The following is a 27,147-nucleotide window of genomic DNA, read 5'->3' as shown; positions in this document are numbered from 1 at the left end:
TTTTAGTTGGAGATAATTTCAAACTTTCAGAAGGGTTGCAAAAATAAAAATAGCACACAAAACACCTGTATTCCCTTTACCCAGATTCAGTTTTCAAACTCAGTAAATGTAACATTGCTGTAGTACCTTGATCTCATCTACCTACCATTCCTATTTCAGTTTTGTCATTTAGCCCAAAAATATTTCCTATGGCATTTTTTTTCACCTTCAGTAAAGGATCTGGTCTAGGGGCGGACTTGGCACTGGATTGTCATGCCCCTTTGGCCTCCTTTTATCTGGAACATTTCCACAGCCTTTGTCTTTTACGACATTGACGTTTTTGAAGAAAACAGTCCCCTTCCTATTTTTTTTTTTTTAAATAGAACATTCCTCACTTTGGGTTTGCCTGATGTCTTCTCAGGATTAGCGTCAGGTTATTTATACTCTGCTGGAATACTGCCTCGGTTAGGCTGTGTTTTTCTCAGAGTATCACATCTGGGAGCACACGGTACCCCTTGCTGATGATGTTAATTTTGACCATCTTGTCAAGGTGCTCTCTGATTGCTCCACTGTGCAATTACTGTTTTGTTTTGTTTTCTTTCCCTTGTAACTAACACATGGTCTATGGGGAGACATTTTAAAACCATGCAAATATCCTGTTCTCCATCAAAATTTGCCTCTAGATTTAATATCCACTGATGATTCTTCCCTGATTCATCCTGTGCTGGGATGATTGGAAAATGATGCTTTTAGTTTATATTTATAATTTTGAAAAAATTTTTCTTTAAGTTTATTTATTTATTTTGAGACAGAGACAGCATGAGTGGGGGAGGGGTAGAAAGAGAGGGAGAGAGAGAGAATCCCAAGCAGGCTCCGCACTGCCAGTGCAGAGCCCAACGCAGGGCTTGAACCCCTGAAACTGTGAGATCACGACCTGAGCCGAAACCAAGAGTTGGACGCTTAACCAACTGAGCCACCCAGGTGTCCCTATATTTATAATTTTTTTTAAAGTTTATTTATTTTGAGAAAGAGAGAGAGAGAGAGAGAGAGAGCACAAGCAGGGAAGGGGCAGAGAGAGAGGGAGAGAGAGGATCGCAAGCAGACTCCATGCTGCAAGTGCAGGGCCTGACACGGGGCTCAGACCCACAAACTGAGATCATGACCTGAGCTGAAATAAAGAGTTGGATGCTTAACCGACTGAGCCGTCCAGGAGCCCCAAGAAAATGATCCTTTTCTAATTCCAGGCACCACCTACATGTTGCCCCGTCAACCCCTGACATTCTGCTATGAGTAAGAGTCGTCTTTCTCCCCTATCCATCCCTCCCTTCCTTCCCTCCCTCTTTCCTTATCAACTTATTACTGGTATGAACACATGAGTTTTTCAATGGTTTGTAATTCATTGATGCACTCACTGAGCTGTCACACAGTTCAAACTCAACATGTCCACAATGGAACTCTCAGTTTCCCACTACAAACGAATGAACCCCCCCCCCAAAAAAACTTCATCTTAGTCTTCCTGTCCTAGGAAATGTCACCATCAGCCCCCCAGCTACTCAAGCCAGAAACTGAGATGTCATCCTCAATTCTCGCCTTTCTCTCAGCCTCTACACCTAATTCATATGCAAGTTCTGTTGGGTCGACCTTCAAAATACATCTTGAGCCACCACCACCCCCCGCCACCCCCCCCCCCCCCCGTCTCTGTTTCTACCCCATGGCTCGCATCCCTGCCACTCTCATCTCTCCCCTGACCTGCTACAATATCTCTCCCTACTCCACCACTGCCCTGATGCCCCCTCCCGTTCCTTTGCACACACTAGCCAGTGTGATGTTTAAAAAAAATTATAATCAGATCATGTGTCTCCCCTGCTTCAAACCCTGTGACGGCTTCTCGTTGCATCTAGAATAAACTGCTCCCTTTGGCACAGCCTCCGGATCTCTGCAGCCTCTTTGGCCACATCTCCACTGCTCTCCTCCGGGCCTGCTGGTGCTGTAGGGGGCCCACACACACTTAACACCCCAGGTACACGGCTGACTTGCCCTTGCCTACCTCACCACATGACTTTCCCAGAGCGGTGGCTCAACAGGAGCCCAGGTTCTGGGGGTGATTTTCCACTCGATTTTCTCCCTATTGAGCAAGGGGTCGTCCTCCCAGCGCTTGGATTCAAAAGTGGTTGTGGAGATGACTCACGTGGGGCTTCATGTGCGAGAAAGCCATGGTTTGTGGTTTGGTTTGATTTGCCAGGCAAAGCAGAAGATTATGAGAAATGGGAGAGAGTTTTCACCAAAGTCAGTGACGGACAGAGGGCCGAGGGCCCTCTCTGAACCTGATCTTATCTCAGAGCGGGGACTGCACAAGCAGCCACGGGTTCAGGCGGCTCCCCTTGGCTCTTCCCAGGTGCGGCAAGGGCCTGGGGACCAGTGACCATGGTGGCACCCTCATACCTTCTCTGGTCCCTGCAGACTTGGGGTTTTCATAGCTATCGACCTTGGTTGACATGCTGGACTTTGGCTTTTGGTTCTGTCCCTGGATGGTTGCTTTCTGGAGATGCTGGGTCACTCTCTCTTAATCTCACTTGTTTAGCAAACAAAACCAAAGGGAGACTTTCTCCTCTGGGTTCAAATGGGACTTCTGTTCAACTCTCACTCTGCCCTGTGCTACCCATCGCCGCTCATCTCCCAGTCTCCAGCCTCCCTGCCTGTGTAATGCCCCCAGGCACTTCGGCCTTCCCCTCAGCTCCATGAGACACACTGCCCGAGCTCTGTCCCCCTGTCCTCTCAGGCCAAGACCTGGGCACTGGCCGTGCGCATGCTGGCAGTCCTACCTAGTCACTTCTTGAAGCACCTTGTTAGGACCGGTCCTTCCCAGTAAGCTTAAACTCCTCAGAGGACTGGGCTTTGGTCCTGCAGAACAGGCCAGGGCTATGCAAACAACCTGACTCCCAGAGGGGCTCCCGGGTTGCCCTACAGGCTTCTGCATCTGGTGCATTCTGCTTTGAAGCTTTGGAGTATTATTCACAGCTGACAGGCCCGGCTTCTGAAAGCTGAGGGCTGTCTTTGGGGGAAGAGCCTTTGGGCATTTCTGAGGCTGTCACCTCACCTCTGCCACTTACCAACTGTGTGGCCTAGCCCTTTCTGTACAGTTGGGATGGTTTGAGTCCTCTGGCACTGGAGCCGGGAGCATAAGTGAGGCCAACACACCATGAGTTCTTAATAATTGGGAGTTATTACTGCTGTTGCTACTGCCTACTCATTCCGTTTGTAATGATTTGTTTACTTTCTGTCTTCCCCAGGAGCTTCTTGCTCTGTTTCTGTCCCATCCTCCTCTCTGATTCCAGAGCCTGATTGTCAATACATATAGTTTGATGAAAGAAAGAAAGAAAGAAAGAAAGAAAGAAAGAAAGAAAGAAAGAAAGAAGAGGGAGGGAGGGAGAGAAGGAAAGAAGGAAGGAAAAGAAAGAAAGAGAGAAAGGAGGGAGGGAAGAAAGGAAGGAAGGAAGAGAAAGAAAGAAAGAAAGAAAGAAAGAAAGAAAGAAAGAAAGGAGGGAGAGAAGGAAGGAAGGAGGAAAAGAAAGAAAGAGAAAGGAAGGAGGGAAGAAAGGAAGAAAGGAAGAAAGGAAGAAAGGAAGGAAGGAAGGAAGAGAAAGAAAGAAAGAAAGAAAGAAAGAAAAGAAAGAAAGAGGGAAAGGAGGGAGGGAGGGAGAGAAGGAAGGAAGGAAGGAAAAGAAAGAAAGAGAAAGGAGGAAGGGAAGAAAGGAAGAAAGGAAGGAAGAGAAAGAAAGAAAGAAAGAAAAAAGGAAAGAAAGAAAGAAAGAAAGAAAGAAAGAAAGAAAAGAAAGAAAGAGGGAAAGGAGGGAGGGAGGGAGAGAAGGAAGGAAGGAAGGAAAAGAAAGAAAGAGAAAGGAGGAAGGGAAGAAAGGAAGAAAGGAAGGAAGAGAAAGAAAGAAAGAAAGAAAAAAGGAAAGAAAGAAAGAAAGAAAGAAAGAAAGAAAGAAAGAAAGAAAGAGAAAACTTGTCATGATAATTAAATAAGATGCTGTGAAAACTTCAGGCACAGAGGGACACTTCATCTGGGGAAGGAAATGGATGGGCCGTTAGCAGCTCGTCTGGGACAGGTGGGGTGGGCAGAGGCCCAGGTCTGAGCATCTGGTGCGGTGGGAGAGCCTGGCTACTGCGGGAAGGTCTCCAGGTGCTTCTCAAACCAGGGGCAGCACCTCAGCAGGGGCCTCCTCACTTCTGACCTCTGTGTGAAGTTTCAGCCACCACTGTGGTATGGATCTCCTCAGAGGAGGAGAACTGGCTGAACCGTCTTCCTGGAGCCTCAGACCCTCTCAGGGGCCTGGGTCTGAGCAGTGGGTGATGGCTGAGCAACCAGTCCCCAGAGAAAATGCCATCTCTTTCCCGTCAGCGTGAACCCTCACATTTACATCGTTGCCAAGCTGGAAATCACAGTAAACTCCCCTCAGTAGCCCCGACAGCCCCTGAAGAGAGAGGAGAAAAAAGCTCAGCCCAGTCCAGGAAACAAAGTTCCTTCTGTTGCAAGACATGGGCTTCTGTTCAAGTCCCGGGGGTCCCTGTGGCTGCAGTGGACTGAGCTGGGCCCGGCAAGTGGGGTTTACCACGTGGTCAGGGGCAGCCCCCCAAGGCCTGGCCTTGTTTCCCACCATGGGAGAGGGGCAGCCCCCAGCCTGGCCAGGGCATCCATCGAGGGGCTGATCCTGCCAGCCCGGTGGGATCCCAGGGGCCTGAATGCCTCCCCTGTCCCAGGGGGTCAGTGCTTCCCACCCCCTGCCCTGGGAGCCCTGGTCAAGGGCACATCACATCCCTTGCCAAACTGAAGCCCAGTGTGTGCCCAGAGTCTGCCTCCTTCAGAACAGTCTTCCTTTTCACTGCCCTGCTCAGGAAATCGAAAAGGTTAAAATTTCCATCTTCTGTCTTAATTCCTGCTGTGACTCAGTCTCTGACAGGAGTCTTTTTTTCCCACCTTCCGGGGCGGAGTCTGAGCTGGGGATTCAAAGCAGAGAGGCTGACAACATGGAGCAGTTTGGATGTGCCGCTGGACAAGGCCATTTTGCCACCTCCACCCCAATGTGGCCACGGGGACAGGCAGCCCTGGGCCCAGGGCCCGAGAGACCCCTGGTCTCATGCAGGTTGGAGAAGCAGGCGAGCCTGGCAGCATCCCTGTCCCGGTCTCTCTGCCTCCCTGCAAGGTACCACGGACACTCGCCCTCCCTTGCTCTATTTCTTCATCAGCCCGGCCTGCCCTCCCTCATTACCTCATGGCTCTGCTCTCTGCTTTCCCAGGTGACAGCTCATTTACAGAGAAAGCCTTGCAGTGTGGCTGGGGACTTGTGGAGATGCCATACCTTAACCCTGGAAGGCTCTGGGGCCTCTAGGGCATTGACGAGGCCGACCCCCAGGAGTCTGAGTACCTCTGGTCCTGGGCTTTCTCACTCACTCTGACTTCTTGGGAAATAAGGACTTTTCCCCCAGCAGGGGCTTCAGGTCAGCTTTCCCTTACTTTAATTTTTCAAACTAAGAGGCTTCTCACAGGACCTCTGTGGCATCCAGGCTCTTATTTTGGATAGGGGCCCAGGGTTCTGAAGTAACTGCCTGCAGCTGGGTGCGGACCCTGAGATGGGGGAGCAGTGCTTCACGGTCATGAGGCCCTCAAGATTTGGGAAAACGTGTGCTCTGAGTTGACTTGCAGAGTGTCTGGGGCCTCATGGTGAGTGTTTCTGCGGTGACTCAGGCCAGCCTATCTTTGGTCTGAAGATATTTTAACCTGGGGGACTTCTCTGGCACTAACGTCTGTGGGTTCAAATAAGGCAACTTTCAGATAGTAGAGTCAGAGAGAAATCATAATCAACTGGAACCATCAGTGGAAGTGAGACGAATTCTAAATTTGTGAGGAAATAATAAGTGAGGAAAGTCTAAATTTTCAGCCGGAAGTAAATTGTTCCACAGCTATTGTGGTTTTTGCTGCAATGTGGACATCCTGAAGGGTGTTTTGCCTCATTTAGGAATGCAAAAAAAAAAAAAAAAAAAAAGAAAGAAAGAAAGAAAAGAAAAAGAAAAAGAAAAAGAAATAAAATATGAAGGTGATTGGAACTCCTACTCAAGGCTTACAAAACTAAGATGTAGGTTCTCAGAGTCCACAGGAAAAATGTCATGATATGTAGACTTATTTGTAGCCCCAACCCCAGAGACAGTCTCTTGTTGTTTTTTAATTGTAAAAATAAATAGGGGCCTGGGTGGTGCAGTTGGTTAAGCATCCGACTCTGGATCTCAGCTCAGGTCAGGATCTCGCAGTTTGTGAGTTCGAGCCCCGCATTGGGCTCTCTACGTGGATGGTGTGGAGCCTGCTTGGGATTCTCTCTCTCTCTCCTCCTCTCTGCCCCTCCCCAGCTGTGTTCTCTCTCCCCCTCTCTTTCTCAAAATAAATAAATAAACATTAAAAAAAAATAAAAAAAATAGCAGAAAAAAACGAACAAAAAAAATTTACACAGAACCCAGTCACTTAACATGCCACAGTTATTTGCTTTGATGGCTTGGTTTTAACTTACTTGAGGTGCTTCTGACTTAAATATAATTTAGATATTTGAAATCTAAATAACCATTATTATTGACCAAAAAACTGGCAAGTTTGATCAAAATCCTTAAGACAGATAAGAGGCTTCTAAAGAAAATTTCCTGTTATCCACTCATTTCTAATTTATCTAACACAGTGAGTCAACATCTCTTTCAGAAGGGATTTAACACGAATTACAGGAATAAAGATACAAATGAACAAGCTGACTACTCACTATTGTGTAGATGGGTGGCTCTCAACTCGAAGGCAGATTTGCTTCCCAGGGAACATTTGCAATGTCTGCAGACATTCTTGGTTGTCACAAGGAGAGAGGCTGGTACTGGCTCCCAGGGAGTAGAGGCTAGGGATGTTGCTCAACATCCTCCGATGCTCAGACTGCTCTTCCCTAAGTCCCCACAATAAAGAATTAAAATTCACTAGTGCTGAGGGTGAGGAACTGTGGGACAGAAACTGTGGGAGAGATAAAGAAGCATGAGGCACAGTTACTATTTTTTAGGAATTCACCAACTAAAGCATTTTTAAAATGCATAACAGAAATAGACTTTAATCTTCCACGTCTTTCCTTGTTCTGGTCCCTGTTTCAGATTCATGGAAAAGACAGGAGTCCCGCCATGCTCCTGAGCCAGGCATTCTGGGTAAGGCCCGAGCGGCAGAGCCTGGGGCTGAGGCGACGGGCGTGACTTACTATGGTTGGCAGCCACTGGAATCTGCACTCTTCTCAGGGTGACAGTGAACGACTAGACCCATTTTCCCTTCAGGTGGTCCACAGCTCTGAGCCCACCCGAGAACGCCAGGGCCGTGAGACGCAGCCCTGATGGAGGAAGATGACAAGAGTGGGTGTGACCGCAGAGCGGCACTGTGGCTGCCTCCAAGTCCAGTCAGCTCTGGGGAGCCTCTTTCCTGTTTGTCTGTGGTTCTCACTGTCCTCAGGCTCCTAGGTCCCCCGCGTTCCATCTGGCACCCAGAACTGCAGCTAATACCCTGGGGCCAGCCTGGTGCTCTGTCATCTCTCTGCCACATTCCACAGGTGGGCCTTACCTACGGGGACGCATTCCTGGGTCAGGTCTGGCACACGTTAGACTTCTCGAAGCCTGTGTACTATGGTATTGTGGTGAGAAAGGATAGTCCTTGCTTCTAGAGAGGCTTCTCCAAGTATTTAGCGATGAAGCAATATGATGTCTGTGATTTGTATCAGAATCATCTGGAAGGTGGGCATAGGGGAGAGGGGGTGAGGTGACAGAAAACAAGGTTTGCCTGCGCCCAGGGTGGGGGCTCAGTCGATTAAGCTTCTGACTCTTGATTTCAGGCCAGGTCATGATCTCAGTTTATGAGTTTGAGTCTCATGTCAGGCTCTGTGCTGACAGCAGAGAGGCTGCTTGGGATGCTCTCTCTCCCTCTTTCTGCTCCTCCCTCACTCTCTCTCTCTCTCTCAAAATAAATAAATAAAAAACTTAAAAAAGAAAAAAGATTTGCTGTGAGCCCTGGGTGATGTCCATGGGGGAGTACTGTACTTTTGTGTCTGTTTGGAATTTTCCATAAAATCTCTATAAGCCACGTTTGACCCTCACAGCAGGGCAAGGCACAGGGTAAGTGCCAAGTCTGTGAAGGGACCTTCCAGTTTTCTTTCAGAGAGTGTTATTTGATTTCATTCCTGACTGCAGGCTTGGGTTTGGAATGAGACTTTTTATTTTTTTAAACTTTATGTATTTTCAGAGACAGAGCGTGAGTTGGGGAGGGGCAGAGAGAGAGGGAGAGAGAATCCTAAGTAGCCTTCACGCTGTCAGGATGGAGCCGACAAGGGGCTTGAACTCACAAACCATGACATCCTGACCTGAGCCGAGATCAAGAGTCAGACGCTCAATGGACGGATGCACCCAGGAGCCCTGAGAGTTTTTAATATCATCCTGTGTATGTGGAAGATTAGAGCTCCTGTCAGGTAGATGGGTCTGGGAGGAAGGGCTGGCAGAGTCGGAGAAGAGGGAGGATAGAGGGAGGGTCTGTCAGGATGTGCTGGTGAGGATGGGATAGACCACCCCTTAGGACTGCCCACCCTGAAGCAGGAGGGTCTGGTTAAACGGGGGAGGGTGAGTCGGACTTCAGGGTTTCAATGTGGGCCCTGGGCAGAGACAGTGAGCAGATGGTGAATAGGGGATCGGATCAGAGGAGGACTCTCGTGTTTTAAACCTGCCGACAGTAACACAGAAACAGGCAGCCGAGATCTCACAATCTGATGTCCTTCCCATCCTGGGGTCCTCTGCACCTACACTTTGTGTGCAAGGGGTGGGGGAGTTTGACTGTGGGGCCTGTCTCATAGACGGGGGAGCAGGAAGGTACTCAAGAGCAGCACTCTCGTCCGTTATCTATCGATGTGCAACAAACCACCTCCAAACTTAATGGCTTAAAACAGTGAGCATTTTGTTGCTTCTCAGGCTCAGCGGGGCAGTTCTTGGGCTCACTCGTGGTTGTAGTCAGGTGGCACCTGGGGCTGCAGTCACCTGGAGGCTCCTGGGGCCCGAGAACAGTTGGCCTCTCCATGTCATCTCAAGGCATCTGCTTCCCATATGGCCTCTGCGTGACGTCTCCATGTGGACTTTTTGGCAGAGGAGCTCAGCTTTTCAACATGGAGGTTCAGGTCTCCCAAAAATGTCACAGGTGTCACAGCAGAAGCGCTCTCAGGCTTGGATTGGTCCAGCATCACTCCTACCACCTTCTGATACTCAAGCAGTCATGAGCCAACTCAGGCTTGAGGGAAGGGAAATAAACTTCACCTCCCGATGAGAGAATGACGAAGAATTGCGGCCACCTTTAATCCCCTACAGGAACCCTATTTTGGAGTCTGCTTGGAAGAAGGCGTGAGCTGCAGTCATATTAAGCGATGCCACCTTGTGGGTGGGGGAGATCCCAGCATTGCTATCCCTTGTTCCTTCCCCATTTTGTCGTGGGGATGATTGTAACATCTTTAGATGCTTCTCTAGACCTCATGTCATCATTCATGAAGTGGTGTCACGATGAACTTTCTCTGGGACCAGTGCTGGGGCTACCACCTCACTGTTCTTGAAAGTCATTCACCCAACATGACTCTGGAGCCAGAACTTTCCTCACATGCTGGGGGCCTCTTCTGTGACAGCATGGCCACAACCTGGCCTACCTTGGTCTGTTTGGGCTGCTATAACAAAAATACCATAGACTGGGTGGCTTAGACAAGAATCACCTATTTCCCTTAGTTCTGGAGGCTGGCAAGTCCAAGATCAAGGTGCCAGCAGATCTGTGTATGGCAAGGTCCTGCTTCCTGGTTCACTGATGGCCATCTTCTCGCTGTGTCCTCAAATGGAAGCAGTGGAAGAACCCTCTGGGATCTCTTTATAAGGGCATTAATCACCCAATCGCCTCCCGAAGGGCCTATCCCCAAATGCCAAGTCCTGGAGATAAGATTTCAACATGCGAATTTTGGGGGGAAAAAGACATTGTCTATAACCTGGTTCTTTTACTCTCCTCCTTCTGGACCCACAGAAAGGAGGCCTTTAGGGCATGGGAATGAGAGCCTGACTCAGCTTTAACTGAGTCTGCCAAATCATGGGTCCAGTGGGCAGCCAAGGGGAGCCTAGGGGAGACAACATAACAGAATACCTTCACGTGTCAGCATCTGCTTAATCTTCCTGCAAGCCTGTGAGGACGCTGTAGCTATCAGGTTAAACATGGACCTTAAGGGCACGTAAGCAGTCGTAGTGGAGTCAAGGGTCAAGTCCAGGTTGGCCTGACCACTGCACTCACCCTCTCCCCGCAGTCCTGAGTCACAATCCCCCTGGCTGCCCTTTGGGTGGGCAAGGAGGAGGATGTAGAGAGAACCGGCCCTGCTCTCATGCCTGGACTCCTCGGGGATGCCCTTTCCTTAGTTACAAAGAGCCTTGGCTTTGGTTTGCTACCCGGGACAGATGTTCTCAATTTTCAAGCAGCGAACGTGTCTCGTTTCACCTTACCTTAATCAAGTTATTTGGGTTCTATCCACAAAGTGTCTGGGGATTTGGATAAATGGGAAAGGGTCTGTGCAATGAATGGCTCCTCTGTCTGCTGGCTCTGGAGTGGCCGACCCAGGGGCTTCACCAGGGGGGCAGAGGGGAGCAGGTCGCTCTGGCTCCTGGGTCTGTAATTGAGATTTGACCTGTTTCCAAGTCCGTATGTCTTGGAGAAATCCTTCATTCTCTCACTCTCCTCAGGTTCCTGGCCACCACCCCATCTGTCCCAGTGCCCAGGTGGGAAATGAACACTTCAACATGCTGGGCTCAGCCCCGGGCTCTCTCCCTTCTCTGCCGCATTCCACACACAGGTGGGCTCTGCTGGGAGACATTCCTGGGCAGAGCTTGGCTGGATAGCATTAAAAAAAGTCTCTGAAATACACTTATATTCAAAACAGGACTGGAGGTGGAGGTGTGGAGTGAGGTCGGGTTGATTTGCAATGCTTTCTTGGAGAGATTGATTTGGTTCCAGTTGTGAGCAGAAGAACGCTCTGCAGCCCTTGTGTGGTTCCCCTTACTCTGCAAGGATGGTGTGTGTTGGGGGTTCTCATGCCCCCCTCCCCCACTTAGCCCCTTGCTAAGCACAACTGGAATCAGCAAACACCAGGAGGCATAAAAAAAGCACTTGTTGATTCAAGGTAGTAGCTCCCAACCTTGGCTGAATGTTAGGGATCTCCTGGGAAACTGAAAAGCACGGATGCCAGGCTCCCACCCACAGGTACTCTGACAAATTGGTCTGGAGTACCATCTGACGAGAACTCTCCCACGTGACGCCAACGTACAGACAAGTGGCAAACTCCCACTCTGATGTCCTTTCCTTCTCCTCTGCCAGCCCTGCTGGGACCTGTCCATGCCTCAGCTTGGGGGCTGCTCGTATGGCTGTCCGTGGTGTTGCCTCTTGTCAGCTTCTGGGAGCTGGTCACACTCTGCTAGTTCCCAGTGTAGTCACACAGTGTGACCTGCAGAAAGAGGATCTTAAGTTGGAGACAGCCAAAGTGCCTCCCATCCACAACCATGGAGAGTCAAAGGCTACAACTTGTAGTGTCTGTAGATGGTTCAGGAAACTGCAGCAGAAGGGGTCACATTCCACATCTAATCCATCAGCAAATCCTGTTGGCTCCATCTTCAGAACATATTCAGATTCTGACCACGTCTCACCACCTCCACTGCTCACCCAGGTCCCTGTACCATCATACCACCACGTCTTAACTGTTGCAGCGAGCTCCTTAACTGGTCTAATTTCATCCTGGGCCTTCCATGGTCTCTCAATATGGCAGCCCAAGTGCTCCTTTCAAAATGAAATTCAGAGTACGTCACTACTGTGTCAGAACCCTCCATTGGCTTCCAGATTTACATCCTGTAAAATCCGAAGTCCTTACCATGATCTATAAGGCCCAATATAGTATGGGATGTGATATCTCTCTGGCCTTATCATTTGACACTCTCCCCTTGTTCACTCCACTTCAGACATATTGGTCTCCTTGCTGTTTTTCAAGCTTGTGAAATCCGCTTCCACCTCAGGGCCTTTGTACATGCTATTCTCTCTGGCTGGAATGCTCTTATCTTTGATATTGGTGCAGCCCAGGACCAGGACCTTACTTCCTTCAGGTTTCTGTTCAATTGTTGTCTTATCAGACTCAGGTTTCCCTGAGTACCTTATTTAAAATAGCGCACCCCCCCCAACCCAACCTTAACTCTCTTTTATTTTTATTGTGAGAGCTTATTACTACCTGCATATTTTCTGTTTATTTTTGGTCTTGCCACTAGAATGTGTGTTTCATAGAATAAGTTCATTGTTGTATCCCAGCCTAGGATAGGGCCTGAAACATAGCAAGTGCTCAACAAATATTTGAGGCGAAGCAGTGGCAAAGAAGATTCTTGGGAAATCCTCTCTGAAGATCCTGTGACTAGGCTTTGAAGGACTGAGAGGTGGTCACATGGGGGATGGAGTGGGAGGGGGTTTCCAGCAAAGGGGACAGCAGACACGGTCAGTCAGGAGCTATGGCAGACTACAGTGAGGGGCATGGGTGGACCATCTGGAGAGGAGGCTGGAGGAGCACTGTGTCCTTGAGGGGCGTGGCACCTTGCTAACTCAGTAACCTGCAGGGCTTCCATGAGGCTGGGACGATGGAAGTCCTGCGCAGCCCGGAAGAGGTTCTGCACAGAGAGGAGGTTTATTGCGATTACTTAGTTGCTGTTCCTGGTTGATACCACAGGCCACATAACCGAGTTTAGTCTTCTTAGAACCATTCATAAACCACGGAAGTCTTCCTAGCTAGGGCTGGCCTGAAGTGAAGGTGGATGGAGCTGGGGTGGGTTTGAGAGGAGCAAGGTTTTCCTGCCTCCCCTAGGCTCCTGTGGCCTGAGGTGGCTGTGGCTGACTCAGGCTCGGGAACCTCCCTGAGATCCGTGAGCAGAACTCAGTAAGACCCCGAGTTACCTGGAGAAGTGGCGTGTTAGTAATTAGCACATTGCCAGCTAGCTCACATCAGACACTGAGGGAGTACAGCTTGGGAAAGGGAATGAAAGAGATGTTTGGTTTGTGAGGAATTGAATGGAAGACTATGTGGGGCTATGTGGAGAGCTATTTGGGTATAAATGGAGTCACCAGAGGATTGGGTTGTGTGTTCCCGAACAAGGTTAGGCAGCCCCAGCACATTCACTGCCATCTATTTCTCCGGTGATAATAACTTTCCTAATTAACTGCTAGCACCAGGTGGTGTTAGGTGCTTTACACCCAAAACTACGGAAAGATAGTAATACAGTTGAGGAAATGGAGGTATGAGAAACTTCCTTGAGAGGGGGGTAATGTGAGTGAAAATGGTGGGGTCAAGACCTCTGGAAATCCTCCCCTCCATAAAAGCCCTGACAGCACGGGCAAAAAAAAAAAAAAAAAAAAAAAAAAAAGTCAGAATTAAGTGTTTCAAAATTCTGCAAATTAACTAAAGAGTTGCAACAATCAGAGAATATATTTAAGAAAAGTGGCCGAATCTTACTAAGAACCATGAGCTTCGTGGTGCTTTAACTTGCCCTGTTACAGCTAGTAAACAAGCTCAGCAAGACGGGAAGATGAAAGTTCACCATCCAAAACTCAGTTGTATTTCTGTCCTTGAGCAGTAAACAATCTGAAAATAAAATTGAGAAAATAATTCCGTATACAATAGCATCAAAAAGAAGAAAATGCTTAGGGATAAATAAATATACACACATACACACTTAGGAATAAAAATTAAAGACGTGCAAGCCTTAGACAACTGAAAACTATAAAATATTGTTGAATGCAATGAAAGAGGTCCTCAAGAAATAAAAACTCACCTTGTGTTCATGGATTGGACAACTTAATATTGTTAGATGGCAATACTCCCCATTATGATCCGTAGATTCAAAGCGATCCCAACTAAAATCCCAGCTTTTTAGTAGGGATTTTAATGACAAGCTGATTCTAAAATTGATATGGAAATGTAAAGAACAGCAAAAATAATCTTGAAAAAGAACAAAGTTGTAGGATTCATAGTTTTCAAAACTTACCACAAAACTCTACCAATCTAGACTTCACGGCAGTAGCATAAGGATAGTCATATAGATCATTAGAATAGAATTAATGGTCCACAAATAAACCCAAACATTTACCGTCATTTACTTTTAGACAAGGATGCCATGATAGCTCAATTGGGAAAGAGCTGTCTTTTCAACAAGTAGTGCTGGGAAAACTGGATATGCACATGCAAAAGAAAAGTTGTACCCTATTTCACACAAAAATTAACTCAGAATGGATCAAAGGTGAGAGGTTAAACTATGAAACTCTTAGAAGAAAATGTAAGCATGAATTTTCATGACTTGGGATTAGACAATGTTTTCATTCTTTTTTTTTTTTTTAAGGTTTTTTATTTTTATTTTTAAGTAATCTCTACCCCCAGCATGGGGCTTGAACTTACAACCCAAGCTCGAGGGAAGTATGCTCTACCAACTGAGCCAGCCAGGTGCCCTGGCAATTTTTTCTTAGATATAACACCCAAAGCATAAGCAACCAAAGAAAAGATAGATAAATTGGACTTCATTAAAATTAAAAACTTTTGTACTTTCAAGGACCCTTATTGAGAAAATGAAGGCAACTCATAGAATGGGGGAAATAATTGCAAATCATATATCTGATAATGGTCTAATATCCAGAATATATAAAGAGTTCCTACAACTCAACAACAAAAAGACAAATATCCAATTAAAGAAATGGGCAAAGGATTTGAACAGATATTTCTCTAAAGAAGATATACAAATGGTTATAAGCTAAGAAAAAGATGCTCAATATCATTAGTTATTAGGAAAATGAGAATCAAACCCACATGAGATACCATTTCACATCCACTAGGACGGCTATAATCAAAAAGATAGAAAATAACAAGTGTTAGAAAGGATGTAGAGAAGTTGGAACCCTCATATTGCTGGTGAGAATTCAACGGTGCAGCCATTTTGGAAAATAGCTGCCCAATTCCTCGAAAAGTTAAGCATAGAGTTACTATATGACCTAGCAATTCTACTCCTAGAGAACTGAAAACATGTCCACATAAAAGCTTGTACATGAATGCTCATAGCAGCATTATTCATATTAGCCAAAAAGTGGAAACAGCCAAAATATCCATCAAGTTATAAATGGAAAAACAAAATGTAGTATGTTGAGACAATTGAATAATATTTGGCATAAAAAAGAGTGAAGTAGTGATCCATGATACAACAAGGATGACTCCTGAAATCATTATGGTAAAAGAAAGAAGCAAAAAAAGGTCCCATGAGTATGAATCTATTTGCATGAAATAATTCAGCATAGGCAAATTCATTGAGAAAGTAGATTACAGTTGCCAGGGGATGGGGGAGGGGCAGTGGGGAGTGACTACTAATGAATATGAGATTTCCTTCTGGGGTGATGAAAATATTCTGGAATTAGGTGGTGATATTTGCACAACTTTCTGAATATACTCCAAACCACTGACTGAATTGTATGCTTTAAAAGGGTGAATTTTATGGTATGTGAATTGTATCTCAATAAAAAAAGTGTCTTAGAAAACTTCCCTAGGACAGAAAACTAGTTAGTATGGTAGTCATGATTTGAATCCAATGCCCAAGAGCTTAAGGACATTTGTTGCCAAGTCCTCTGTGCCTTGGTAAGCAGCATGTGGTCCCTTGGAACCGACTCGGTTACTCACAGAAACATGGTTTCTGTTGGGTGATGTGGTGTCTTCTGGGCACAGCTACCTAGATGTCTCCTCGTCACCAGGGGCTGACCTGGACACAAATTCATGTTCAATACCACACAGCATACTTGCCTCTCCCACTTCCAATATTTTGTTATAAGGTCAAGCTTGGGTGTCTGATTTATTCTTCTCTTGGGATGACATCTTTCCCTGTGGTTCCTCATCTCTCATGTAAATGGATTAGGGGTGGGCCTATGCTGTCACTCAGAATTCCTGCTTAAACTAAAGCTTAATCTCTATCTCTGCTACAATATTGTTATTGTGGGTGCTAATCTCCTTTCCTTTAGGTATTTTGTTGTTATTATTTTTGAGAGAGGGAGAGAGAGAGAGCGCACAAGTGGGGGAGAGGGTTAGAGGGAGAGAGAGAAAGAATATCAAACAGGCTCCATGCTCAGCTTGGAGCCCAATGTGGGGCTTGATCTCACAACCATGAGATGACTCAACTGAAATCAAGAGTTGGGTGCCCAACTGACTTAGCCACCTAGGCACCCCTATTTTAGGTATTTTAAATAGGGTAAATTTTCTTCTCTTCAATCCATCCACCTACCCACCCACCACCCCATCCATCCCTCCCTCCCTCCCTCCCTCCATCCTTCCATCCATCCATCCATCCATCCATCCATTCAATTTGACCAATCCATGTTGTGCTAGGCTTTTTCCAAAGCAACTTGCTGAAGCACAGATTTGTCTAGGTTTAGGAACATGTGCCAACTGAGTTTTTCTAAGTCTTCTAGTGATTTGTGAGTTCAGGGGGTTGTCTTTCTGGGTTGTGTGTAGGCTTGAAATGCTTGGCGGCCATGATGATCAGCCAGGGGTCCCAGGCAGCCTCACAAAGGCAGAAATAATTCTGATCCTTCCTGCTGATTTTTTTCTTCTTTCTTTTCTTTCTTTTCTTTCTTTCTTTCTTTCTTTCTTTCTTTCTTTCTTTCTTTCTTTCTTTCTTTCTTTCTTTCTTTTCTTCTTTCCTCCTTCCTCTTCCTTTCTTTCCTTCCTTCCTTTTTTTCTTCCTTTCTTTCTTCTCTCTTCCTTTCTTTTCTTCCTTCTCCTTCCTTCCTTCCTTCCTTCCTTCCTTCCTTCCTTCCTCTTCCTTCCTTTCCTTCCTCTTCCTTCCTTCTTCCTTTCTTCCTTTCTTTCTTTCTTTCTTTCTTTCTTTCTTTCTTTCTTTCTTTCTTTCTTTCTCCTTCCTTCCTTCTTCCTCTTTCTTTCTTTCTTTCTTTCTTTCTTTCTTTCTTTCTTTCTTTCTCTTTCTTTCTCTTTTCTCTCTCTCTCTCTCTCTCTCTCTCTCTCTCTCTCTTTTCACAGAGTTCACAGAGCAAGCCATTTTCAATAAAAGGGTTTGCAAATGTAAAATTTCCTCCCCGAGGGCTCCTTCTGCATGGCACAGACCTTTCATCACTAACCCAACTTGTAATCTTGGGTAAAAGAAGGTTCTCCACTCATTTTCAAAGAGAAAAAAAAATGCAAAGCAAAACAAAACAGACATATCATGAAGTCCTCCATGTAATGAGGTTGCTCTGTTGAGCTGTCATTACTCTGGGCTCCAGGAGGGCCTGGCCTTCCACCTCACCCTGGCCAGTCAGGGCTGGAGTTAGCCAACTGGACAGCCCAGAAGGCCACCCTGGAGGCTCTGAAAACAGGCTGTTTTTCAGGGCTGGGCCTCACTTAGAAACTCCTGGCTGGTCAGTAGCAGCCAAGGATGGGAGAAGAGTCCTGTCAGAACTCCCATCTCAGCTACCCCTTGGAACATTCCAAATTCAGGCTTTTGCTCAGACCACTCTTACCCCTGCCTTCCCCCAAAACTCCCGCACCTCTCGGCTCATAGAATCTCGCTCATCCTCGAGAGCCAGTAGGAGTCCTGCCTCTGGGACCCCAGAGCCTCTGCATCCTACAACTACTCATGCAATAGCAGTTTATGGAGCAGTTTTTCAGGGCCAGGCTAAAGACAGATAAGACTGGATCCTTGCCCTTCCCACAATAAGGAATGTAGACGTGGAAACAATTATGGGACAGCATACTAAGCACTCATAGCTATTCCTACTGACTTTTAGGGTGCCATATGCGCTTCTCTCGCCCTCAGGCAGCAAGTTGGCCTTTTCTTTTCCCTTTTAGGGTAGACTGGTGGTCTTTGCTTTTTAAATAAAATGAGAGGGGGAATGGTACCTGTCTCATGAAGTTGTTGTGAGGGTTTAATGAGTTTGTTTATGCAAAATGCTTAGGAGGTGACTGGCACATGGAAAATGCTAAATAATAGTGATCTATTATTATTTCGTGTAATAATAATAATAATAATTTTTATTATTCTCCCTGCATGTGACAGAACATGGCACCTTAGGCATAGCCTTCTAAGACTCCTCAGTCACTGCTTCCAGAAGGGTCCGACTGAAAGGGAGCCATTCTTTCTTTTTTTTTTTTACTTTTTTTTTAATGTTTATTTTTGACTGAGAGAGAGAGACAGAGCATGAGCGCGGGAGAGGCAGAGAGAGGGGGGGACACAGAATCTGAAGCGGGCTCCAGGCTCTGAGCTGTCAGCACAGAGCCTGATGTGGGGCCCGAACTCATGAACTGTGAGATCATGACCTGAGCCAAAGTCGGGCGCTCAACCGACTGAGCCACCCACGCGTCCCGGGAGCAATTCTTGCAAGGGCTATCTGAATACTTAGTTGAGTTGGGGGTTCTTCCCTGGATTGAGGAAGGGGTACAGGCCAGGAAGACATCCAGATGGACTCACTATAGTCTTTATTTACTCTTAAGGAGAGAGAGAGAACATGAGCATGGGGGGTGAGAGAGAGAGAGAGACTGAGAGAGAGAGAGAGAGAGAGAGAGAGAGAGAGAGAATCTTAAGCAAGCTTCACGCTTAGCACAGAGCCCAATGCAGGGCTCAATCCCACAACCTTGGGATCATGACCTGAGCCAAAGCCAAGTATAGGACACTCAATTGACTGAGCCACCCTGGCGGCCCATAGTCTTTATTTTTAATACAGTTCTAGCGCTAACAGCCTCCTGGACAGACGCCTGTGGCTGCAGTGTGAATGGCTTGGGGCCACTCCTAAGAAGGGCCATTTTGTCTCCCCCGGAGACAGGTGATGGCAGAGCCAGGAGACAAACTCTTGATTGCAACCACATCTGCAAATAGAGAGCATGGGCTCTGTGCTGTCCTGGAGGGACAGAAAGCCCTGGAGCTGAATGGCCTCCTATCACTTGCCCCCAGACCCCAGACCACTCTGCTTTTATTTTCCTGTATTTGGTCCCCACTTTGTTCACCCTGATGGAGAGGATGCTCTCGGCTCTCCATCCATTCTGAGGTGTTTGACCAGACCAAAGAGTGTCCTGGCCCCCAAAGTTGGTCAGAGTCCCTCACCTCCCAAGGGGCCACGTCCCTTTTGGGAAAATGCCACTTGAACTGGATAGCACTTTCTGTTTATAAAGTGCCCTCATTATTTTATCTCGATCTTCACATACACCCCGAGATATATGATTATTATCCTCATCTCAGAGGTGAGAAAACAGTGCTCAGAGAGGCCAGAAAATGCTTCTGAAGTCATGGGGACTCTGCCTGCCCCATGCAGAGGGGGAATTTGGAGTTTCTTGGCCTGGCAGGAATGGATCTGACTACAGAAACTGGGGTGAGTCTTCTCATCGTCTCTGCCTTCTGTGCTCATCCTGTTGTTCATCTGACTTATGTCATATTTTCAGGGTGCCAGCCACGTGGCCTTTCAGTCAGACCTTGCTGGGATAGTCTCATTGAATGATGCCCAAATGACAGGACAAATGAGACTGTCATGAGGAGGAGCTGAAGCGGTTTTAAGAGAGACACTGATGTCATGGTTTCTAGAAGCCCTTTGGGAATGGCAGTAATGAAGTGGGGGGGGGGCGCGGTCACTGGCGGGCTCAGGAAATGCAAAGCTGTTTCTCTTTAAATGTGTGGTGATGGATGGTAACCAGACTTACTGTGGTGACCATTTCACAATCTATACATCTATTGAATCATTACGTTGTACACCTGAAAGTAATATAATGTTATATGTCAATTATACCTTTATTTAAAAAACTGGTTCTCTTTCGAAGAGGAAAAAAGTGAGCCGTCTCAAAGAAAAACAAAGGAGCTTTTATCTTTAAGAAGCCATGCTCATTTTTCAAAGGTACCTGATTTTTTAGCGCTAATAATACGTAAGTGTTTTTAAAGTTTATTTTTTTTTTTGAGAGAGACAGAGAGACAGAGAGAGATTCAGAGCATGAGTGGGAGAGGGGCAGAGAGAAAGGGAGAATCCCAAGCAGGCTCCGCACTGTCAGCTCAGAGTCTGACGTGGGGCTCACGAACCATGAGATCTGACTTGAGCCCAAACCAAGAGTCAGGGGCTTAATCCACTGAGCCACCCAGGCATCCCAATATACAAATGTTTTTAGAAACTTAGACAATAGCTTCTTCCAAAAGTCTGAATTACAGACGCTTCAGAAAACTCCCCAGTGTAAGTATGCTCAATACTCTCCTTGTACGGGAGGAACATTCTGGGTTTGAGAGGCTCACGCTGATGTCATTCCAGTCCTTACCAGGAAGGCACTCAGGAATTTCTCAGCTCCCTCCTCAGGACCGTCCCCAGGGCTTGTGGAGCAGCCTTGTGGGGTGTGGACCAGGCCTGCTCCTGCAGGGGAGGGAGGTGGCTTCTAATAACGGTTGTGGCCTCTCAGGGGTTTAATTCTTTTTTGAAAAGCCTACAGCACAGGGTAAAAGTCCGCTTGGCAAATTGGAAAAAAAAAATCTGATTTGTTTACTTCACCAGAAACAAGGCCCGGGTGCTGTGAGGCAAGTGCCCAGTGGTGAAAGGCCTTGCTGGGGAATTGCCTCCCTGACATGTGCATGGCTCCTGACTCCCGTAACCCAGATGCCAGGAGGGTGGAGCTTCCACAAGACGGAGGGCGAAATGCAAGTGGAAGTCTGGGTGTCTCTAAAAAAGCGGGGCTTCAGAGGACCAAGCCAGCGTCCATCCACACCTGACAAAGCCTTCACTGAGCGCTCTCTCAAGGGGACGGAGAGGCCACATATGCAGCCCCAAGCAAGAATGTCACCCCCAATGTGTGCATGTCACATGCCTGCACGCCATGTCCCGGGCCCAGGCCCCTGCTTGGGTGATGCTCCAAGCTGCAAGCGCCCCCACCCCCTCCCACTTCCTCACCAGTCACAGGCCCTGTCTGGAACCTTCATCTCAGCTGGGGCCTGGACGAAAGCGTGTGAATGAAGGAATTCAAACCAAGATGAGCATGATGGATAGCCTCTCAGGGCTATTTGTATTTTAAAAGAGAAGCCCCTCTCTCTGGGAAACGCCACTCTAAAGACAGACTTCAGATGTCAGGGGGCGAGGAGCCAGGCCAGCTGCATGGGGCTGTATTCCAGCCAAGTGACTGACTGCCTGCTCTCAGGCGGTCTTGTGGAACCGCCACAAACTCCCACCTTTGCAGACTGTGTGCCCATTCCCGTCTCCACTGAAAGAGATTCTTTCGTCCGGGCACTACGTATCGAATAGCAGATCTTTGTACTTGAGGCTGCAAGGTATGGACATGCACATTCTATCTGCTTTGAAAACAGTTGTTCAAAAACATAGAAGCCCCAGAGGACACTTTTCAGATAAAAATCCCTTTGTCAACTGCAAAATAAACAGGTATATTTTCCAGACCGTGTGTCAGTTAACTAAGGAAGCCCTGACCCTCCCAGGTATCCCTTGTCATCTGCCCTCTATTTTATGCGGAGAATACCCTGCCATCTGAGCATCCTGGTTGCCGTGGAAACCCTCAGTGTCCTCACCTCAGTGTCCTCACCAGCCCTGGGTTCTGCGGGAGCTGCCCCCAGGAGCCAAGGTGAAGGCTGGTCAGCAGGCTGCTTCCCCACTGTTGCCATTTGATTTCCACTGGGCCCGCGTGTGCTCCTTTCTGGGCCAGTGTTTTCAGGGGCGATATGGGCCAGAAAATATTTTGTAAAAGGAAATGGACCAACTAGCTTTGCTAAGACTCACTCTATTCCTGGAGCCCTGATGATAGAAGACTTCTTAATTAGCGTTGGAAAGAAGAAGTAAATAGTGTCATTACATTGCATCAGTATTTGTTAATATAAACACATTGCACGTAAAAGGCTGCCTTTAATGTCCTGAGTAAATATACTTATTTTTCATTTAAATTTGTAAGGCTTCATGTATGGTATCATGGGACCAATTACACAAAGTACTCTTGACAGGCTCATTCTTTTCTTGCCCCACTGTGGCGTGCATAAAGAGACAGACCCTTTGGGATGTTCAGACAGACATTTTTCACAGGTCAAACTCTCGCTGCCATTACTAATGCTTCAGGGCTGCGGGGAACTTTAATACATCCTGATATTCTGAAACTCCTCTGGGATCACACCCACCATCTCTGGGGTCCGAGTTTATTGACAAATACTGATTTTTTTTTTTTTTCAGGGTAAAAGCTGGCTGCTCCAAAGCACTTTCACAAAGCAGGTAAGAAGGGGGGAGCCTCAAGGTGACTCTGGCGCCTGCCAGGAGGAGGACCTCGGGTGGTGGCTGAGGTTCCTTAGAGAGGACGTGTCCCTTGATGAGATTTCTTAGAGATGAACATGACGTTCCCACCACGATCCGGATCCAAACCCCTTTACAAGAGTGTTCTACTTTGCTCCCCGTGGCCAAATACCACAAGCACTAGTCAATTTAAAAATTATGTAACCCTGGCATTCCAGAGCTGACGTGCCTGGCTGCAGGAACAGACGCAGTGTTCGAAGGTGAAAGCCCCAGACGGTGCTCAGTGTCAAAAAAGAGTGTCAAATCATTTTCAGCTTGAGAGGTTTGCTCGGCAAGCATTTTTTCCCCTCTGGAGGAGATTTTTGTTTACAGGATTTAACAATTAAAAAAACTCACACACACAATTGCGCATTGTTCAGCTCGGGGCACAAAGGTCAGCTCTCGGCACCCAGTAGTTTTCCAATTCCTGATCCTTTTTGATCCACTGGGCAGATCAGCAGATACGGAGTTTTATTTTAAGGTAGCAACATGCAAAGTAAGAGACAAAGGGTAGAAATCTTGTGAATTACTATCCAACAGAAATACCCGTCCAGATGATGGGGGAAAGCTTGCTTGTCCAATTCTAATGATGTCTTTGTAGCTTTTAGAATGCATATTCAGTTGTAACACTGTATTTTTGGGTGCTAAAATCCTCTGTATAATTGGAGCTGTTTGTGGGGTTCAGGCGACAAAAATACATGAAAATGATGTTGTTCTCGTAAGACACGTGAGGGACAGAGTCAATTGCTGTATGAGATATAGAAAGAGGGACTATAGAGATAATTTTGTTCAACTTTTAAAATTTAAATTTGAAGTTAATTTTAAATAGGTGAAGCAATTCAGACCCAGAAGTGACAAGCCCAAGTTCATACAGGTAGCTAAGCAGCATCTAGAACTTCCTTTCTACTAATTGTACTTACTTAGAGTCTGTAAATTCTCCCACCACAAGATGGAACACTGGAATTCCTTTCTATTACCTGCAGGACTCTTGCCACAGCCAGTCTTAGAAAGAAAGGTAAAGGAAAGGCAATGGTAAGAACTTTATGATATGACTCTAACCAGAAAGTGGGAGCAAATTAGATGCTTCATTGAACAAGCCAGATATGTTACTGGTTGGAATAACTTTTTAAAAGTGGACATTTTATTGCTTAAGATGAAAAAGTTATATACAATTTACTAAATACAAGTGGACATTTGGCTGTTCTTTGGTGCAGTTCCAGAAAAAAGTTTTCCAGGCAGGAGATGTTGGCTGACAACTTGTGGAATCTGAGGTGCCTGGGTGGCTCAGTCGGTTAAGCATCTGACTCTTGGTTTCGGCTCAAGTCATGATCTCACAGTTTGTGAGTTCGAGCCCCATGTCAGGCTCTGTGCTGATAGCAAGAAGCCTGCTTGGGATTCTCGGTCTCCCTCTATCTCTGCCCCTCCCCCCTTATGATCTCTCTCTCTCTCTCTCTCTCTCTCTCTCTCTCTCTCAAAAATAAACATTAAAAAAAAAAAGAAAAAGAACTGTGGAATCCCTCTAACTGCCATTGTTGCGCCACAATGGAGACACAACCAACAGGCCGCCACCCTCTTGCTCCTCTAGTCCTACACTTCTCTGTTTTGTTTGAGGAGGAATTTAATTCTGGCTGATCTGACAGGCACAGGAAGGAGCCAGGCAGAGAAAGGGTTGAAGGCTCTGGAGCTGCCCTTTTAAGAACACTGACAGTGGTGTCCACGGAAAACTACTTCTAAATGGCTTTCAAGGCCCTCGAGTTTGTTTAGAGAAAATCCCGCTGGCACTGATGGATTTCTCCTCCTCTGACAGTTCACAGGAAAGGGTGTAAAGAATTAGATGATTCATTCCACACATGTGACAGCCTCACGTAGTCCCGCTCTGATCCACTTCTTGCGGCTGTGTTCGAGGTGCCCCGTGTGTGATGAGGTCATCTCGCTGGGGCACACAAAAGATTCCAGGGGGAATACACCATATACTGCGGCCATTCATGGCGTTCATTCCTCCTGGCTGCTCAGGGGTAACAATGAACCTTCTCAGCATTACAGGGCTCACTACGGAGACAAGCTGGTTTAGATGCCTTTCAGTGGAGCTCCCTCCCTGGGGCAAACAATGCATTTATTATAATGTCTTGGCCCCAAGAAGGGCCTGGGAACAGCACGGAGTGGCCTACAATTAAGTACATTTCACAATAAAGGCACAAACTTCTTAGGTATTCTAAGAAGTGAAAATAAACCCTTCTCATCTCCTCTCTTGGCCATCCCCCCTCCCCCCACCCCATCATCTCTCCCTTTTACAAAAAGGCAAAGTCAGGGGTTACACGTTTGTTTGTTTGTTTTAAATAACAATTGCAAGGATGTCTGGCCAGTGAGGAGAGGTGAATTAAATAACAGGAGAACATTCTTCCCAAGTGAAGGAAAACTGGCCTCTGCTCACTCAGGTAGTCAGGGCACAGGCAGGATTTGTTACATGGCCATTGTGTTAATGATTCTCGGATTCTGGTCCAAAGCCTTTGGGGGCTGTGACTGTCCTCAGAGGGGCACTCCTAGGGGTTAAGCTGCCACTTGAAGGGGCACTTCCTCAGTTTGCTGCTGAGCCCAGGAAGGGCTGGTTAGAGATGTCCCTCCAGCAGTGTCTTGTGTCCTTGCTCCCCACATCCTCCTCTGAGTGCCCGGATGTGTGCAGGTGGCTTCTGAGTCCCAGGGAGAGGAAGACAGCTCTGTGAACTGTGGTCAGGTTGCAAGAACAGAAAGGAGTCAAGGCAACGAGAGCTCGAGTACATCACTAGGGAGGCCAGCACAGCCCAGCTCCGCCCCTGCCTGCCAGTGACTGAGGCCCGTTTTCTTGAACTTCTATACACCTCAGTTTCCTTATTTATCAAGGAGGATGTGAAAAGTATGAATAGTCAGTAGTCCGGTATTGGGAAGTGACTTACTTTCCTCATCTGTAACATGAGATAAAAAAAAGAAAAAAAAATGCTTCTATTTTACATGCATCTTTGTGAGGATTGAATGGAATGATACATGAAATCGTTTAGCATACATACCTGGTATGTGGTAATAATCAGTAAGTGCTACCGGCTGCTGCTGTTGTTATTATTACTGTTATTAATGCAATTACATTTTTAAAGGTACTCGTTGGATTGAAACTGCATGGCTGGATGATTCAGTACACAGAGCAAGTATCTGGCCGGAAAAATAAGAGAAGCTATGCAAACTCATTGGGCAGGATTGCACTGGAAATCTAATTACTTTTATTTCTTTGACAACTGATGGGGAATCGAGGGTGGTGGAACAAATGGGTGATACCTTTTCTTCTCTACAATTGATTAAAAAGAAACGGATCTGTATAATTCCATTACATATGGGTAAACAGGGTAACCTCATTAACAAGACTAGTTTTTCCAACTCATGACAAGAAAGCACGCACACACTGGTGCCCCCTGCAATTTTGACTTTGCATCTCTAGCTTCTTAGGTGCTTGCACAGACCCTGACTTTGGCTGTGTCATTTGATTTTAAACAAAGGGACAATGAGCCTGTTGGTAAATAAAGGTCAGCCCAAAAGTAGGTGGGAATGAGGTACACTTTGAAAGAAAAGAGAAGGAGTCTTGACAAAAAAAAGCATATATATATATATATATATATATATACATACACACACACACACACACACACACAGCTAAAGAGATCTCCAGTTACCATTCAATTCAAACATACCGCCTTGTTTTTACTTTGCTTTAAGTAAAAACATAAGTGTTTGTTGTTTTGAACATTACATTTTGGACACCAAAATACGTGAGACTTGTGAGAAGCACTGGAAGAACAAGAGGAAACAGGAAGTTCAAGGCAAGACATCCTTTATCCTTCCACGCTGGCAGCATGGAAAATGGGAGGTTTGCTCTTTATTATTTAAAGAGTCTTTAAAAAGTCAGGTGGGAAAGATAGCAATGCAGGGATCTTTTGATTCCTTTTGGCTTTTGCCAAGAGAATGGAATTATTGAAAAAAACCTGTTTATAAAATATGTCTGTTAGAAAGCTTTCCAGTGAGTTACATACTATAAAATCATTGTCTTCTGGGCAACCAAGAGTGGAGAAGAAAATACACTTAATTACTGGATAGGAGCAGGTTGGGTGGGTTTGCACAGACTTGTACCTCAACGTCAGAATACGGCAACTAAAGCTTAGTTTGATGGGGTCGCTTCTGTTACCTCGGGTGACCAGATGTTAAGGCAAAAGCAAGGAATTCTCTTTCCTTCAGGTTTCTAGATATAAACCAAGTACCACAGTTCTCAAACCACTTTCCTTTAACCCTGACCTTTTATAAAATGCAGGTCAACTCACTTCCCTGTGAACCCATCAACAGTTGTCGGTTTCCACGCACAAACCTCCCTCTGGCTGCTTTCCTGAATTCGGATTGCTGAGCAAGCGCAGGAGGACCCAGGAATGCCAGAATTATCCAGTCATTGCACAGGTTCCCTTTATAGATGTCTTCTTTTCTTCAGAGTACTCTTTATCCCCATCTTATTTCAAATCCCGGGGGCACCAGGGTGACGAAGGGCACGTCTTAAACAGTGGACAACATGGTGGAGGTGAAGATCTGTCGTAAAATCTGAGGGATGTCCTTGGTATCCATGGCAACGAAAGACCGGCCAGCTGGTAAAGTTCTCTGAAGCCTGCCAGGATGGAAGGGGAGAGAAAACCACCATTGCAAATCGAGGCTCCCCTTCCACCTCCCGCCCCCACAAACCACAGTGTCCCGATGGTGTCTTAGGAAAAGAAGTT

General features: G+C 46.5%; 1 protein-coding gene and 1 long non-coding RNA gene across 3 annotated transcripts in view; one reads left to right on the top strand and one right to left on the bottom strand.

Moving 5' to 3' along the window:
- The first annotated feature begins 5,587 nt into the window (after nt 1-5,587).
- On the top strand, nt 5,588-26,778 carry LOC122236384. 2 transcript variants are annotated; one of them, XR_006214445.1, is made up of 5 exons: nt 5,588-5,704; nt 7,153-7,203; nt 7,327-7,595; nt 22,274-22,312; nt 26,697-26,778. It is a non-coding gene; the product is annotated as an uncharacterized LOC122236384 (long non-coding RNA). The 2 variants fall into 2 exon arrangements; XR_006214444.1 differs by lacking the exon at nt 7,327-7,595.
- VWA8 (von Willebrand factor A domain containing 8) overlaps nt 23,853-27,147 on the bottom strand; it is a 366,248-nt gene continuing 362,953 nt past the window's right edge. The window contains exon 45 of the mRNA XM_015538962.2: nt 23,853-27,038. Coding sequence (XP_015394448.2) covers nt 26,930-27,038 — 109 coding nt within the window. The 3' untranslated portion in view covers nt 23,853-26,929. The remainder of the gene's footprint in view (nt 27,039-27,147) is intronic.

The sequence above is a fragment of the Panthera tigris genome, chromosome A1, assembly GCF_018350195.1.
Source record: "Panthera tigris isolate Pti1 chromosome A1, P.tigris_Pti1_mat1.1, whole genome shotgun sequence".
Taxonomy (NCBI): domain Eukaryota; kingdom Metazoa; phylum Chordata; class Mammalia; order Carnivora; family Felidae; genus Panthera; species Panthera tigris.
This window is presented reverse-complemented; position numbering and strand designations above follow the sequence as displayed.